The following is an 18101-nucleotide window of genomic DNA, read 5'->3' on the forward strand; positions in this document are numbered from 1 at the left end:
ACTGACCAACGATGAAGGACTGGACTGACCCAACAATAAAGGACTGGACTGACCCAACGATGAAGGGCCGGACTGACCCAACGATGAAGGACTGGACTGACCCAACGATGAAGGCTTGGACTGACCCAACGATGAAGGACTGGACTGACCCGACGATGAAGGGCCGGACTGACCAACGATGAAGGACTGGACTGACCCAACGATGAAGGGCCGGACTGACCCAACGATGAAGGACTGGACTGACCCAACGATGAAGGACTGGACTGACCCAACGATGAAGGACCGGACTGACCCAACGATGAAGGGCCGGACTGACCCGACGATGAAGGGCCGGACTGACCCGATGATGAAGGACTGGACTGACCCAACGATGAAGGACTGGACTGACCCAACGATGAAGGGCTGGACTGACCCAACGATGAAGGACTGGACTGACCCGACGATGAAGGACTGGACTGACCCGACGATGAAGGACTGACCCAACGATGAAGGGCCGGACTGACCCGATGATGAAGGACTGGACTGACCCAACGATGAAGGACTAGACTGACCCAACGATGAAGGGCTGGACTGACCCAACGATGAAGGACTGGACTGACCCGACGATGAAGGACTGGACTGACCCGACGATGAAGGACTGACCCAACGATGAAGGGCTGGACTGACCCGATGATGAAGGACTGGACTGACCCAACGATGAAGGGCTGGACTGACCCGATGATGAAGGGCTGCACACGCCTGCCGCACACGCCTGCCGCACACGCCTGCCGCACACGCCTGCCGCACACGCCTGCCCACTCACCCACAACCCTGAACATTGGGCTGAGTACGGATGAACCAGTTTAGAAAGCATCGCCTGAGCATAAAGTCCACAAACCTGGACTTTTTAGCAGTGATAAAAATGAATTCCTGTGGTATGTATTGGTCAAATCGGTCGCGCACATATTCATGCCCTAATATTACGTTTTAGTCAAGGTTTACTCACGCCACAGTTAAAAATGACTCTTTCCCCCTCGTTTGAGACGTTTCGTGTCAATTTAAGTGTATTATAAGCACAACTAATTCAATTAAAATCATAAAGTATTCTTAGCGGGCGTTGTTGCCGTAGCGTTACCTCAGAAAACCGGCACCGCTAGCATCACATTAGCATTTATACAGTGTCCAGGCAAATCCAGGCAAAGAATGAACCACATTTACCAGAAAAGTTCCGTAGTGTAAGGACGGTATCTGCATCGGTTTGGATTTGGTATCGACGTTCTCAAAAAACTACTCGATCGAAAACCATAATTGACTTGTAACATTTGTGAAAGCGCCGGCGACCTCCAGCGCCGGTCGAACGTGGCCCAGAGATTACGCTTTGAGCCTAATTGATGCTTTTTCATTATTTTAATGACGACAGTATGTGCGAGCGACGCCGCTGAAGCTAACAGCTGCTGGCGCCCATGATACGCCATCATCACATTAGCTTTTCCCACCAAAAGCAATCTAGCAAATGCACGACGCGGCCGCGACGGTATCCACGGTGACGAATGGGGTCCGGGCGGGGGCAGCCTTAAGTTGAGATATGCTCCTACTCCAATTAGAAGTATTTATGGCAGTAGTTTGTGAGTGTGACGGGGCAGCGAGGGGACACGGAGCAGACATGAGGCGATTCTGCTGCGCTCCAGCTTTTCGGCCATAAAACACTTGAAACTGTGAAACAAGCGCCGGAGCCGGAGCGTCCCACGTGACTTTAACCGCACCAACCCCACCGTCCCACCAACCGCGCCGACCCGACCAACCGCACCGACCCTGCCGACCCCGCCGACCCCACCGTCCACCGACCAACCGCACCGACCCGCCGACCCCACCAACCCCACCGTCCCACCGACCGCGCCGACCCCACCGACCACATCGACCACACCGACCCACCGACCGCGCCGACCCGACCAACCCCACCGACCAACCCCACCGACCCCACAGCCTTTCAGCGAGCCGAGGCGAGCGGCCGAGGCAAGCGGCCGCTCGCCCCGGCCAGTCGCCCCAGCCGCTCGCCCCGGCCGCTCGCCACAGAACAAAGCTGTTTTCTCGTTTCCGCGGCGTTGGCGCGCTGCCCGATTCCGCTCGGCTGTATCTCATTGCGGCTAATTGACTCCTTAGGACTTTATGATTGGGGGGATTTGCTTGGAAGCGTCGAGCTCTATCCAATTAATTAAGAGCGGAGCTACAGCCAGCCCCCGCGCCTTCCCTTCCCCCCGACCGCCCACCACCACCCGCACCACCACCCGCACTCGTCCAGCTTTTCTGTTGTCAGCGCTGGAGGCCCGGCTGTTAGCTTAGCGCAGAGCAGCGGCGGGCAAAGAGGTGCAGAGGAGGAGACACAGGTGCAGAGGAGACACAGAGGAGGAGACACAGGTGCAGAGGAGGAGGCAGAGGAGGAGACACAGGTGCAGAGGAGACACAGAGGAGGAGACACAGGTGCAGAGGAGGAGACACAGAGGTGCAGAGGAGGAGACACAGGTGCAGAGGAGACACAGAGGAGGAGACACGGGTGCAGAGGAGACACAGAGGAGGAGACACAGGTGCAGAGGAGGAGACACAGAGGTGCAGAGGAGGAGTACCAGGAGGGGCTCAGAAGTGGCCGTTATATTGAAATGTAGATGATATGTAGATATATAATGTGTCGTGTGGAGTAAATAAATGCTACAAAATGAGCTGCGTAGAAGACGATCCGAGTACGTTTCAGACACACACAAAACACACAAAACACACAAAACACACAAATAAAAGCTCATTTGAAAAGGTTCATTTGTATAATTAGATCTACAATCGGGTCCAGAGTCACATGGTTTCATTTCATTTATTTTCTCTGTGTTTATTTGACCCGTCGCTCACTGATGACGTCACACGTTGCATAAAGATTTTAAACGACCTCGAGACATCATAACGTAGCTCGAAATTATATTAATTGATGTCCTGGTAATTGATTGATAATATTGATGTCAGGGGTGATTTTACTGCAGGTTTGGATGTTCATCCATGATTTGATTCATCGATAATCGTGATTATTCAGCTCAATGGAATCGTGGCAATTTTAAAAACAAAATTAAGTATTAAGAGGCCAAAAAATAGACCTAACTGTAAATAACTGTTTTTATCTGGCTATTTTTGTCACATTTAACTTTATTTTATCTCTCAGAAAGGAACAGTCACATTTTAAACATCGTGATGCTTTTTCTCACAATAATCGTGAAGAATCGTTAAGTCGTGAAGAGTCGTTAAGTCGTGAGGCTCTCTCGTACAGTAAGGACCTGGTGACCTCCACACTCAGGTACAGACTCGCTCCTCCTGCAAAACTGCCGCGGCTGCACAAACGCACATGACGGCGTGCGCGGCTGACCCCGCCCCTCCTGCCGGTGTCACGTCGCTGTCCGTCCGTCGTCTCCGTCCACTCGCATTTGCAGGACCGAGCGCTGACTGAAGCGTGACAGAACGACAGGGCAATCTACTTCTGACGGCTCCTGTGTTTTCTTTTATCCAGGTCATCAAGGACCCGCCTCCTCCGCCGCCGCCGTCCAGACCTCCTCCTCCGGTGAGTAACGCACGCGCTGACCGACGGAACATGCGCTGACCGATGGAACACGCACTGACCGACAGAACACGCGCTGACCGACGGAACACGCGCTGACCGACGGAACATGCGCTGACCGACGGAACACGCGCTGACCGATGGAACGGTGCGGTCAGAACACACACAAACTAATGTCGGGATGTTTCCACTGGTTCACTTCGTGTCTCGACTGAAGCGAACGGTTTGAACGATCCAAAGTGACTGCGAGTGGCGCCACCTCCAGGCTCGCTTTGGCTCCGCGTGGGCGTCGGCCCAGGACACAGAAGCGACACGATTGGACAAGAGCGAACTCCAAAAACAAGACGACAAAAGAATCATTTCTCTCCAAACGCTGAGCTGAGCTCGAGTCGATGTGTTTTCAGTGTAACTTGTGTTGAGACCAGTGAGTTAGAGAGAGATCGTCGCCATGGAAATGGGCAGTAACCACAGTCCAGCTCCAGGTGTAAACAAACAAACTAACAGAGAGTTGCACTTTTTAATCCTCATTTTGTGTATAAATACTTTATATAAAGTTCTACCAAATCAAAGTGAACAAATCTGAACTCAAACACATTTTTTTAAAGTAATAAATGATATTTTTCAATAGTCATGTTTGTGAAGTAAACAGAAGAATGATCAATGGTTGTGTCCATTTGGTGTTAATGACAAACAAACAAACAAACAAACAAACACCAGTGTTTTAGGTGAATATTCACGTTTATAATGTAACTTTATATGTTCACTTTTTATTATCCTGTTTTTACATTATTTTAGATTAGATTTTTTATAACTCACTGGTTTAGCCCACATGCTGTTAGCAACGCACGTTAGCAAAGCACGTTAGCAAAGCACGTTAGCAACAGCTGTTTCCTGTTGGGCGCACGGCACTCGCTTTGTCAAGAGCCACAATCTGATATTTCCAGCTCATAATGCGTCTGACATTAGCATTAGCATTAGCATTAGCATGACATAAATAGAGGTTCAAACGCGGCCTAGAGCCTTTGTTCGTTGCATTTCTCACTGAAGAATGATTGTGGCGCGTTGAGGACAGAACGTGACTCTCCTGAGTCGTCTCATTCTTCCCTGACAAACGTCTCTTCACTGGGGACATCTTGTCTCTGAGCTCCATCACATTGTGGACCTGTGTGAACCTGCTCCTCAGCGTCGTGTCACTCGCCGTGTCAGAGAGCGACCGCCGGGCTCGTCAAACGCTGTTGCTGCTGACGACCACAACAACGACAACAACGACAAGGCGGCCATTTTGTGGAAGTGAAGAAGAAGAACCGTCTTCAAACGTCTCTTTACATGATTATTTACATGAGCAAAACAATGGAAAAGTCCCTCAAAATCACACAGTTAAAGGTGCACCATGTAACTTTTCTAATGTATCACCATGGAGACAGGCAGGTGTCGCCACTGGGTTTAAGTTTAAAGTGCCACCGACTCATTGAACTAAAATGCAGTTAAGATAAATATAGTTAATTATAAAAAAAAAAAGTTATCCCAGAATAGCAAATTTTTTATGTTTATAATTTCACTTCCTGTTGATCGATGACATCACACTAAGAAATTACCCAGCAAACACTGGGCCAAAACTCATCTTTTTAATTCAACAAATAAAAATATAAGAGAGCGACTTTATTTTGTTGAATTAATGTTGGAGTCAAAAAAGTGGTTTGTGTATAAACTTTGTCACTTCCTGTTCCTGGTGTGATGTCACTTCCTGTCATTTGTTTTCTCCACAAATGTCCGACAAATGAATAACACCACGTCACAAAGAAGATATAAATAAGAAGTTTCCTCTAACTCACAAACACAAACTCTGAAACGTCTTTTTGTGACTCGCCGTTCAAAAGTATAATTCTGGATTTAGATTTCGCTCATTAGTGAAGTGTTAATCATGTGACTTTGTGTAATAATGTAAATGTTTCACTCTTTCCCAGGAACCCGAACCTTTAAACAAACAGAAATGGCCGACGGTCGACGCCTCGTACTACGGGGGGCGAGGAGCGGGAGGCATCAAGCGGATGGAGGTCAGTCTCAACAGCCTCATGTAGCATGTAGCATCTTAGCGCTATATCGTCCAACATTCATAACGATACGCTCAGTAAATACTTAGATACTGCATTACATCGGCTGGAGTCATATTTGGAACATAAAAGGGGAGTGGCCTATGCTGGTTTTAGAGTTTTTAGCTCAAATATGAAGATTTGTCCTGGTTAAAGGAGCGATTAAAGTGTGTTAAATGTGATGTGCCATTTATGTCTTTTTGTTTATCGCCGTTATTTGTTTGTTTGTTGCGTATTAAAAGCAAAAAAAACTGAAAAATGTTTGTCAAAATGACCTGTCATTTACTCCGGCGCATGTTTTTAAACAAGCGTGAAAACGACTCTGCGGCCAAAGTGTTCGTTTCCGTGCAGCCGACCAATTTGCTGAATATCCCTCCCTTCTCTCATCCCCGTTTCGCGTTCTGTCCAATAAAGGCAACAGGCCAAAATAATAATAAGTCTCTCCAAATCTGGTTTAGACACTGCACTTTTTGATTGAAGTGTTTTAGAAGGTAAAAAGCTGCTGACCTTATTCATCTGACGTGGATGTTGAAACCTCCGCCTGAGCGAATAATCATCCCCAGATTTCAAACCCTTTCGCTAAGACGTCCTCTTTGTTTCTGTGGGACAAAGACCATGGTTTGAGTCTTGACAGTGACTTGAGCTGGTCAGGCTCCTCCTCCTCTGTACCTGCTGCTCTTCTTCTCTGCCGGCGGCGTTAAAAGTGCTGAGGCCGGTGTTTGAATTAGAACTTTTGATCGGTTCGCGCTCCGCCGCCTCCGATCTGTGACGGCAGGGACGTGACAGCTCTTGCCAGGTCCACTCGCTCTCCGCCTGTCACTCCATCTCCTCTGACCGCACCTCCTCCTCCTCCTCCGCCGCCGCCTCCACCACCACCGCCAGGTCCGTTTCATCTCCTGTGAAGATGCCGGGACGTCCCACGATCCTCCGGGAGGCTCCCCCCCCTTCTCTTCGCCCCCGGAGCGATTCCCGTCCGTCGCCGAGGGCTTGATTGGCGTCGACGGCGCTCGAATCCGTGTTGAAAAGGCGTCGGCTTTAAACAGGGAAGCGTTTCAGATCGACACGTTTTCCTCCGTGAATATCTTAAAGGACGTTGTGATCTTTAAAAGGCGGAGACGGGGGGGGCGGAGACAGGGGCGGGGCCTTTGACATCGACGCGTTTACAGCTGACACGACGTCAACCGAAAACCTCCGGCAGAAGAATCAACGCCGTTCGAGCTTTTCAAGACGTTTGTGTAAAGAACGCCGCTCACAGTTGGAGTCTCGCCCAACTCTCTAGACCCGGAAGCAGAATGAAACCAAACGACAACTCGGGAAAAATGTAAACGAAAGGTTTTCACAGATAATCAGAGAAGTCTACGTCTGAAATGCTTTAAACGCCAATGTTATACTTCCTTTTCACCGTGTATCGTTACTGTGAGGGGGCTTGCCTCCGCACAGACCTGGCCCGTAACTATGTGTCTCCAGAAAACAATGGAAACAGGGAGTTTTTTTTTTAGTTTTTTCAAGTTTTGACGAATGTAGAATATGAATAATGGATTAAAAGAACAGAATAATCAGCTTTTTGGGTAGAATCAGGGATCACTTTGTCCTCCAAACCCACAAATATAAAAGTTTAGGCCTTTTTTATCCTTCCATAACCTCATTTTTAGCAAAAAGAGAATCGTCAAAACCAAAACGATCCGTCTCGATCTTAACGAAGAGTCCAGACGTTTGTTTGGACTCCAACGGTTTGAATTGAGGGTCATTTTAGTCCAGAGTTTACGGGAGAATCAAAGGGAAAGATGAAGCGTTTACGCCACAAAAACACACTTTTAATGAAACGCTGAGCGACTGAGCGGTTTTGGCGGCGCTAACGCTCCAAACGCTCAGAATCACGCTCGTCACGTCCGACTTCAAACGGCGGCGCGTTCTCGGCGGCAGCGTGCGTTCTCCCTCTGATACGTGCCTGGGCGGAGCTACAGGGACTTCCCATGATCCTCCGGGGGCGTCGCGTCTTTCACCTTCTCCCCGGAGCTCCTTTAATCCCGGCGTCCCAGGTTCATTGGCCCCGACAGGCCGGATCGGCTCCTGAAGGCTCCGCTCGTGTCGGGGGCCAAAGCTCTCCACGTCGCCATCTTTTATTCATCGGAACCGGTTTGAGCGCTCGTTAGCTTGTTAGCCGCTAGCGTGCGCAAACGAGGGGAAAGAGGCGGAGAATAAGATAAGATAAGATAAGATATATGTAACGTTAATCAAACAAAAGGTTAAAAGCACAAAAACAAAAAAACATTTCAGCAGAATATGTGTATTTTAATCCTTTATGATAATGACAAATAAACAGAAAATAATTATTGATTTTTTTTTTTTTTTTTTTTTTTCCTTAAACTGTCACAACCTGATACTCGTGTAAACCTTCAATCCCATTCATTTTAATGAGGCAGAAAATAAAACATGATTTTTTTTAAAGCTATTTTTGTTTTGTTTTATGTTTGTTACATTTACCATTTTTTTTTAGTTTTAAGAGTCGATGTGTCACTTCTACTTCCAGTGTTTTTTGGAGTTGTGACACTTTTATTGATGAAAAGATGCGACTGCACAATATCCACTTTAATATGATGTATTTAGAATCAGAAAAGGTTTATTTCCAGTGTCAAAGAACAGAACTCACAAACACAGGAACAACAACCTGCATAAGTCAGAAAGAAAAACAATTTAAATCTGCTATAGGATAATAACAAAAATAGACTAAGATAAAAAAAACAGGCTATTAAATAAAACAAATTAAAATAGGCTATAAATGAAAAAAATAAATAGGCTATAAGATAAAACATAAAAAAAAATTAGGCTTACTATGTACACAAAATGTACAGTTGAATTTTTTGTTTCCAGCCAGTTTTCTGCCTCAGACACACGAGACAAACGACATCATTTCCCGTCTAACAAAGTCTTTTTCCGTGTCCTTTTTGTGGTCCTGACCTGTCCCCGCCCGACCCGACAGGTGCGCTGGGGAGAGAAGGGCTCGACGGAAGAGGGCGCCCGCCTGGAGAAGGCTAAAAACGCCAAGATCTCCATCCCCGAAGACGCCGACGAGCCCATGATCCAGAGGCCGAGGCCGAGGCCCGGGGCGACTCCTCAGCAGCAGCACAAGTGGTACACGCCCATCAAAGTGAGCCGCCCGCCCGTACACACGCCTCACTGTTCTCTCTTTAACCCTGTTCTCGCTCTGTTCCTCGTCACAAACTGGAGCACGTTTAGCTTCAGTCCCAGTTTGATAAAGTTCTCTCCCCTCCGAGCCTCAGAAACACTCCGTGATGTCATAGGTAAAGAGGTCTCCTGTGCTGTTTTCAAGTCCGTAAATCATCTCCAGTGTCATTGTTTTAGTTTCAAAACATGAGATGACAACCTAAAGTCGCTCAAGAGCAGCTTTAAAGGCAAAAAATGCACAATGTTTGTCCTTTAATTGTTAATTGTTTGTCCTAAAATCTAAGGGCCTTGATTAATTTACTTATTTCAAAATGTTTCTGACTTGTTTCAATGCTTCTTACTTCAAGCTAAATAAATAAATAAATATAAATTAAAATAAAATAAAACCAAATAAAATAAATAAAACTCTGGAGCATTTCTACTATTTGTTTTTCTAATTTAGAGAGTTTATTTTGTGTAGTTTAAGTGGCTGTACACATTTATGTCATAAAGTTGTGTTTAGCTCCAGTTTAGGCTCAAAATGAGTTCTGAGTCTAGAATGACCAGTATGTGAATCATCTGCAGTGTCTTTAAATCTGAATATTAATTATATTTAGATTAGAGAGAAATGTGTTGGTTTGGAAAAATCTTAATTCTTTGACCTAATCATGTTCTGAGAGCTTTTTACATTAGAATACAGCAAAAACACATACAAATTAGTCATACATAAATATTTCATAATAAATCCAATACTTTCATATCAAATGTGTTTACAACATTTTAAATAAAGGTAAATTTATGTCTAAAGGTGGATTCATATTATACCATATTTAACCGCAACAGTTGAAAAATGTATTTTAAAAGAATCCATGAAACTCCCGACAATCTTTGTAACTTTACCTTTCTTGTCTTGAAAGTGTTTTGTTCCAGATTAAACTGGGATAAAAGAGACAAATCAAAACCAAAACTCGTGTTGAAACGAGTTATTAATATGAACAAGTATCAACAGTAAAACGTCACAAAAACAGGACAAAATGTGACTTTTCCTGAGCATTTTTAGAACGATCTTGAGCTTGATCAAAACTAGCGCTGTGTCCTGACAACGCTACACTCAACTGTATAAACTGAGCTGCTTGAGTCTTTTGTCATGGGGACTGTTACTCCCCTCAAACTGCTGAGCGGACAAATGCTCCGGCTGAACGGCATTCATTGTGGCGCAAAGACGACTCTGCAGTGACCATGTTTCATCTGTTTGACCTTTGTTGACCCTGTGGTTTGGTTGCCAGGGGCGCATGGACGCTCTGTGGGCTCTGCTGCGGCGACAGTACGACCGAGTTTCTCTGATGCGGCCGACGGCGGCGGACCAGGTAAGAGCGCTTTGAAAACCGCCATGTTTTTCTCACTAACAACCAGCGCGTAACCCTGGTTCTATGACGCAAACGCGGGGAGGACCATGGATCTATGATAAGACTCGCCCCCTCTCCGTGAGATTGAGTAGTGGCCGCTCCGGGCACTGCAGCGTCTGGCCCCAGAAAGACATTTCCCATGGGGCAGTTTGTGTTCGGCCGACAGCGCCACCTACAGCTGCATTTGAAAGGAATCCTCTCTATTTTTACAACTATTTTCCGCCATTTTCTGCTCATGGTCCAGATCTTATGATACTTCCATGGACCTCTCTTCTTCCTCTGCACCATCGTGATTGTTTGTCCTCTTCCATGTGACGTATTGTATTTTTGAATAACTGTTGAAGATTTAGAATCGTGACTTTGTGGCTTCTCGGGACGAGCGCAAAGCCTTTTGAAAGTGTGCAGAGTTAGAATATTGATTCATAATGGTGCAGAGGAAGAGCATCATCCAAGAAGTTCTGTCCGTAATAGTCCACAGAAAAACAATATCCACTTGCTCGTCCGGCGCATTTCTCCGTCCATAACAAATGACCTGTTTGACTTATAAGATGGTGTTTGACATTGATCTCATCTTCAGACTGTTACCTACAGAATGAGACCATCCACCATTCTGTCCACGGGTTTATTTTTTACAGCCTCCGGGGGAAAAAAAATGTCATCTTGTTTACATCCACATAGCGTCGTGCACAGATGACGTAGAAGTAGTTGATTCTAGCCAATGAGCATAGCTTTTGAATGATGGGTGGGACTTAGGGCTTCCTCACACAGAATCGTCTCTATTCACGTACGTAATGACAGTCAAGAGCCTAGATTTTATTAGCCTTTTGGACGCGCATTTTGTTAGACATATGTATTATTATACCAATGCAAAAATAAAATACAAATATTATATATATATATATATATATATATATATATATATATATATATATATTTTCACCTTTATATGGGAAATTCATGGTAAACTCATATTTAAACATTTTCACATTCATTGTTTTTAGCAGTTATAATAGGTATTAGTGGCCTACAAAACATCAAAATGTATGTTTTATGATCATAGATGAGCTAAAATTTTAATAAAACAGTTTGGCACAGTTGGCACATATTTGGATCACTTGTTCACTGAGGCCAAACAACAGACATTAATGCCACAAAAACAGCCACTTAAAGACTTTTACGTGTATTTTTGACTATAGATTGTTGTAAAAATACTTAATTTTGCTTCTTAAATTGTCGCGACTATGTTTTTTTGTACTCGCGATCATAATGACCTAAATAATCCATTAATGGAACAATCTTGACGTGTCTCCGTACTTTTAATACAGAAGACACGAAAACGTGCGTCTCAGTGTCATAATGTCACACTTTATATTGTGATATATTTATTTCATCAAAACCACTTCATTTTGCTTCTGAAATGGTCACAATTCATATTATGTTTAGTTCTTATGATCATATTGTGACCTAAATAACCACGATTAACCAAATAATGTTGACATCCCGAGTTCCTGCTGCAGCTCTTGTGTGTGTGTGTGTGTGTGTGTGTGTATGTATCAGTGTATGTGTGTGTGTATGTCTGTGTGTCTGTGTGTGTGTGTATCAGTGTGTGTGTGTTTCAGTGTGTGTGTGTGTGTGTGTGTGTCAGTGTGTGTGTCAGTGTGTGTGTGTGTGTGTGTGTGTGTGTGTGTTTGATGGTCGACAGTAAACCTCGGGGGTCATGAATATTCATTGCGGTGCGAGGTTACAAGGACCGTACAGGTGTAAAAGGAGCACGTCGTCATCCACATCTGTTCTGCTCTGGGAATCGCCCCCCTCGCCCCCCCCTAACCCCCCCTCGCCGTCTCGCCCCCCCTAACCCCCCTCGCCGCCTCGACTCCTCCCCCTCCCCCCCTCGCCGCCCCTTGACGTGGAGTTAACCCGTCACATTCCCGATCGTCCTCGTTGATCCGTGCGGGAGGACGTTTTCGCCATGATCCGCCGCACGCTCGTTCTACATCACGTCTTCTGTCCCGGGACGTTTGAGCCGCTCGCCGACACTAGAGAACGGGCGAGGGACGACGCGGGCGGCGGCGGGTGTGGCACGAGCGGTGAGGAGGGTTAAAGGAGGCGGCGGCGGTAGCTGCCGTTTCCAGAGTCAGATCGTGATGTTTGAGTTTCGTATCGAGTCCAGTCACTGATTGTTGGTTCGGTTCGTGTCGTTTTCCGCGGTCAAAACGATATTCCAAATGTGACAGTTTTAACCCGATTTGAGCTGTTCTTTCAAACGCCGCAGATGCTTGGGCCGGAGGAACCAAACCGTTTGATCAAATTCACTCTGGATATTTGAGAAATACACGCTCAGTTTAGTCCGATGTTAAGGCGCTGCACCTGATTTTGACTGTTCTGAAACATAAATGAAACTACAGGTGTGAAACTGGTCACAGCTGCACATGCGTCGCTCACTGACCCAAACGCCTCCTGACCGTCCGACCACACTCACCACAGTGTGAGCCCAGAGCCAGTCCCGGCTAAAGCTAGCAAACATTAGCGCGCTAACGGTACACTTCCTGTTTTGTCTTTCTAAGATTAAACTCTGTCAAATTTCCACATTTTGACAGAACTAACACTAGATTAATTATGGACGAAGTAATAACAAGTAATGACGTAAGTAATGACATAAGTAATGACAGAAGTAATAACATAAGTAATGACATAAGTAATGACAGAAGTAATGACAGAAGTAATAACATAAGTAATGACAGAAGTAATAACATAAGTAATAACATAAGTAATGACAGAAGTAATGACAGAAGTAATGACAGAAGTAATAACATAAGTAATAACATAAGTAATGACATAAGTAATGACAAAAGTAATGACAAAAGTAATGACAAAAGTAATGACATAAGTAATGACAGAAGTAATGACAGAAGTAATAACATAAGTAATGACAGAAGTAATAACATAAGTAATAACATAAGTAATGACAGAAGTAATGACAGAAGTAATGACAGAAGTAATAACATAAGTAATAACATAAGTAATGACATAAGTAATGACAAAGGTAATGACATAAGTAATGACAGAAGTAATAACATAAGTAATGACAGAAGTAATAACATAAGTAATGACAGAAGTAATGACATAAGTAATAACATAAGTAATAACATAAGTAATAACATAAGTAATAACATAAGTAATGACAGAAGTAATGACAGAAGTAATGACAGAAGTAATGACAGAAGTAATAACATAAGTAATGACAGAAGTAATGACAGAAGTAATAACATAAGTAATAACATAAGTAATGACATAAGTAATGACAAAAGTAATGACAAAAGTAATGACAAAAGTAATGACATAAGTAATGACATAAGTAATGACATAAGTAATGACAGAAGTAATGACAGAAGTAATGACAGAAGTAATGACAGAAGTAATGACAGAAGTAATGACAGAAGTAATGACATAAGTAATGACATAAGTAATGACATAAGTAATGACATAAGTAATGACATAAGTAATGACATAAGTAATGACAGAAGTAATGACAGAAGTAATAACATAAGTAATGACAGAAGTAATAACATAAGTAATGACAGAAGTAATAACATAAGTAATGACAGAAGTAATGACATAAGTAATAACATAAGTAATAACATAAGTAATAACATAAGTAATGACAGAAGTAATGACAGAAGTAATGACAGAAGTAATGACAGAAGTAATAACATAAGTAATGACAGAAGTAATGACAGAAGTAATAACATAAGTAATAACATAAGTAATGACAAAAGTAATGACAAAAGTAATGACAAAAGTAATGACAAAAGTAATGACATAAGTAATGACATAAGTAATGACATAAGTAATGACATAAGTAATGACATAAGTAATGACATAAGTAATGACAGAAGTAATGACATAAGTAATGACATAAGTAATGACATAAGTAATGACAGAAGTAATGACAGAAGTAATGACATAAGTAATGACAGAAGTAATGACAGAAGTAATGACAGAAGTAATGACACAAGTGATGACACAAGTATCCATTTATTGAGTCCATGGCAGGAGTTCTGAGGCTCAGAGTCATAGTTCTGAAATCCAGTGCGAAGTCGATGTCAAAAAGCAGATCACGCTAAAGCGGATCGCGGCTAAAACGGATCGCGGCTAAATCGGATTGCGCTAAAGTGGATTGCGCTAAAGTGGATCGCGGCTAAAGCGGATTGCGCTAAATCGGATCGCAACTAAAGTGGATTGCGCTAAAGTGGATCGCGCTAAAGCGGATCGCGGCTAAAGCGGATTGCGCTAAAGCGGATCACACTAAAGCGGATCGCGACTAAAGCGGATCACACGATCGCATCGCGCACCGCGGCTAAAGCGCACCGCGGCTAAAGCGCACGCACCGCGGCTAAAGCGCACCGCGGCTAAAGCGCGCGGCGTCACATGCTAATTGACCTGTGTGTTGTCTGCACTGATGGCAGTTTGTGTCGCGCTCATGTTTGCATAATGAGTCACATGACCTCGTAAGAGCAGAGTTTAGCTGTCGTTTCACATCAACAGTCGTTACGGGCGCGACGCTCAAACAGGAAAATAAATCACAATATTTTACCGCCGTCTTCGCTTCCGCGCCGTCAAACTGAACGTGCTAACGACCGTGTTGAGTCTGTTGCCGGCGCGGTTAATTGCGGTTGTTGTAAAGTGATTTAAAAGTCAAATATTTTACATTTAGCGTTTGGTTTTGTACAATTATCACTGAGTTTATTATAGATTTGATCGAGAAACGACAACATTTGATCCAGAAGGACAATACTTGGACCGAGACAGTTCTTAAAGCTGCAGTGTGTAACCTTTTAGCCAAAGAAAGAAATAGTTAATAGTTTTTTGTTTTTTAATGATGATTTTTTTGGTTTTGTTCTGAGTTTGTATCGCCACAAATCTTCATCTTTGTCTGGTTTTTGTTCCATTTTTTAAAAACTGGGGAAAAAAATAAATAAAATAAATAAAATAAATAAAATAAATAAAATAAATAAAATAAATAAAATAAATAAAATAAATAAAATAAATACAAACTCATCATCATCATAAGTAAATAATAGTCATAGTTGTATTTAACCCGTGACACATGTGTAACTAAATAAAACCAGCTCGAGCGGCGTCCAGGGCCTGACCTGAACACGGCGTAAAGTTTCTTCCTTCAGAAGTGACTCGTCCTCCTCGCTCGGCCTTGAGCACTTTTGTTTACTCCTGTGCGTTCACGTGGGAGCGGGTAACGTGGCGGCCCCTCTGCTCCTGCCAGCGTCCTGTCTATGCGTCCGGCCCGAGCGCCCCAAGCGGCCTGAGCGCCCTGAGCGCTGCGGCTGGACTGTCAGCAGATGCAAGCCACTGGCACCGCCGCTTCAACACTCCTTTTTCCCTTTCAATCCTCTCTTTCCTCTCGCTTTCTGTGGTCACACATTTAGCGCCCGAGGGCCTTGAACACCAAAGGTAGAGCGGGGGATGGACACAGCTGCGGTGGAAGAGTGGCCCCGGGCGAAAACAGAGAGAAGAGAGGGAAAGAAAGACAGGAGAGGGATGGAGAGAGGGATGGAGGGAGCTGGTGGAGAGAGGGAATGAGAGAGGGATGGAGGGAGCTGGTGGAGAGAGGGATGGAGAGAGGGATGGATAGAGCGGGTGGAGAGAGGGATGGAGGGAGCGGGTGGAGAGAGGGATGGAGGGAGCGGGTGGAGAGGGATGGAGGGAGCGGGTGGAGAGAGGGATGGAGGGAGGGATGGAGGGAGGGAGCGGGTGGAGAGAGGGATGGAGGGAGGGATGGAGGGAGCGGGTGGAGAGAGCGGGTGGAGAGAGGGATGGAGGGAGGGATGGAGGGAGGGAGCGGGTGGAGAGAGGGATGGAGGGAGGGATGGAGGGAGGGAGCGGGTGGAGAGAGGGATGGAGGGAGGGATGGAGGGAGCGGGTGGAGAGAGGGATGGAGGGAGGGATGGAGGGAGCGGGTGGAGAGAGCGGGTGGGAGGATTGTGATGTGCAGTGACTGAGCTGTGAGTGAGGCGTGTGGGGCGAGGGACGCACTTGAGAGACACACCACGACCAAACATCTGCCGCCAAGTTATAGCGCCACGGCGACGGAGAGAGAGAGAGGGAAAGGAGAGGAGGGAGAGAGGGAGAGAGGGAGGGAGAGGAGAGGGAGAGGGAGAGGAGAGAGGGAGAGAGAGAGAGAGAGAGGGAGAGAGAGGGAGAGAGAGAGAGAGAGAGAGAGAGGGAGAGAGAGAGAGAGAGGGAGAGAGAGAGAGAGAGGGAGAGAGGGAGAGAGAGAGGGAGAGGAGAGGAGGGAGAGAGGGAGAGAGGGAGGGAGAGGGAGAGGGAGAGAGGGAGAGAGAGAGGCCTGTCACAAAAGCACATTGTTCAGTTTTGCTTCTTCATCAGATGAAAATCACGTTTAAACGACTTTGTCACAAACACAATAATAAATCTGAATCTGTTTCATTATAATTCATGTCCTAAAGATGTCCTAAAGATGTCCTAAAGATGTCCTAAATATGTACTTAAGCAGTCCTAAAGATGTCCTAAAGATGTCCTAAAGATGTACTTAAGCAGTCCTAAAGATGTCTTAAAGATGTCCTGAAGATGTCCTAAAGATGTCCTAAATATGTCCTGAAGAAGTCCTAGAGATGTCCTAAAGATGTACTTAAGCAGTCCTAAAAATGTCCTAAAGATGTCCTAAGTATGTCCTGAAGAAGTCCTAGAGATGTCCTAAAGATGTCCTAAAGATGTACTTAAGAAGTCCTAGAGATGTCCTAAAGATGTCCTAAAGATGTCCTAAAGATGTACTTAAGAAGTCCTAAAGATGTCCTAAAGATGTACTTAAGAAGTCCTAAAGATGTCCTAAAGATGTCCTAAAGAAGTCCTAAAAATGTCCTAGAGATGTCCTAAAGATGTCCTAAAGATGTCCTGAAGAAGTCCTAGAGATGTCCTAAAGATGTCCTAAAGATGTCCTAAAGATGTACTTAAGAAGTCCTAAAGATGTCTTAAAGATGTCCTAGAGATGTCCTAAAGATGTCCTAAAGTAGTCTTTATCTTTATATTATTTATACATATTTTCCTTCATTTAAATGTTTTACTTTCAGAATTATTATTATTATTTTAAAATAATATTAAAAACAAAAAACTAACTGTGAAATAAGATACTGTTTTTACAGTGTTTTCCCTCCAAACCTTTTTATGTATTAATTTATTATAATATAATATAATATATGACATACATTTACATGTTTTATTTAATATCATTTTAACGGTTCTGACAAACCTTTTTTTTTTTAAATGATCAAATTATTAAAAACACTTTGAAAGTGCAAAAAACCCAAGAATGTCACAGAAATAACTCACTCAATGTAAACATTAGCGTTAGCCTGTAGTGCTAAAAGCTGGCGTGGCTCCAGCACAACGTTCACAAACACATTAGCATACACGTCTTTGTTTACATTTCACCCCCACCGCGCCGCCGCGCGCTCACCGCCCTGTACGTGACATTGTTTATGGCACAAATACATGGGAGAATCTGCTAGCGTGCTATTAGCCTGGGAGAATCTGCTAGCGTGCTATACATGGCTTTGTCTGAACTGTAAGAAAAACGTCTGAAAGCTAAACAGATGCGTTGCTACTTAGCGCTTTCCTCGAATATGCTGCTTCCAAACGGCCCGTCGTTCCTGCTCCTGTAACAATAACTGACACTTAGTCTGATGTTTTTAGCGCCGCGCCGAACCCCCGCGTTTGCTCTTGCCCCGTCGTCGTCGGTAAGAATAATTTAAGGATGTGACAACACGGTATGCTAATGTCGGTGGAAGGACGAGACAGCAGCGCTAATGCGGACTAAACTAAAGGCTACGGGGAGAG

At 44.5% G+C, this 18101-nt stretch overlaps 1 protein-coding gene across 2 annotated transcripts in view; it reads left to right on the forward strand.

The window, feature by feature from the left end:
* antxr2a (ANTXR cell adhesion molecule 2a) overlaps nt 1-18101 on the forward strand; it is a 111421-nt gene that overhangs the window by 53123 nt on the left and 40197 nt on the right. For both annotated transcript variants that reach the window (XM_072433471.1, XM_072433472.1), the window contains 4 exons: nt 3521-3571; nt 5533-5622; nt 8639-8806; nt 10110-10190. In XM_072433471.1, coding sequence (XP_072289572.1) covers nt 3521-3571; nt 5533-5622; nt 8639-8806; nt 10110-10190 — 390 coding nt within the window. The remainder of the gene's footprint in view (nt 1-3520; nt 3572-5532; nt 5623-8638; nt 8807-10109; nt 10191-18101) is intronic.

This window comes from Eucyclogobius newberryi, unplaced genomic scaffold, assembly GCF_026437365.1.
Source record: "Eucyclogobius newberryi isolate DKJ021-1_F unplaced genomic scaffold, fEucNew1.0.hap1 SCAF_6, whole genome shotgun sequence".
NCBI lineage: Eukaryota > Metazoa > Chordata > Actinopteri > Gobiiformes > Gobiidae > Eucyclogobius > Eucyclogobius newberryi.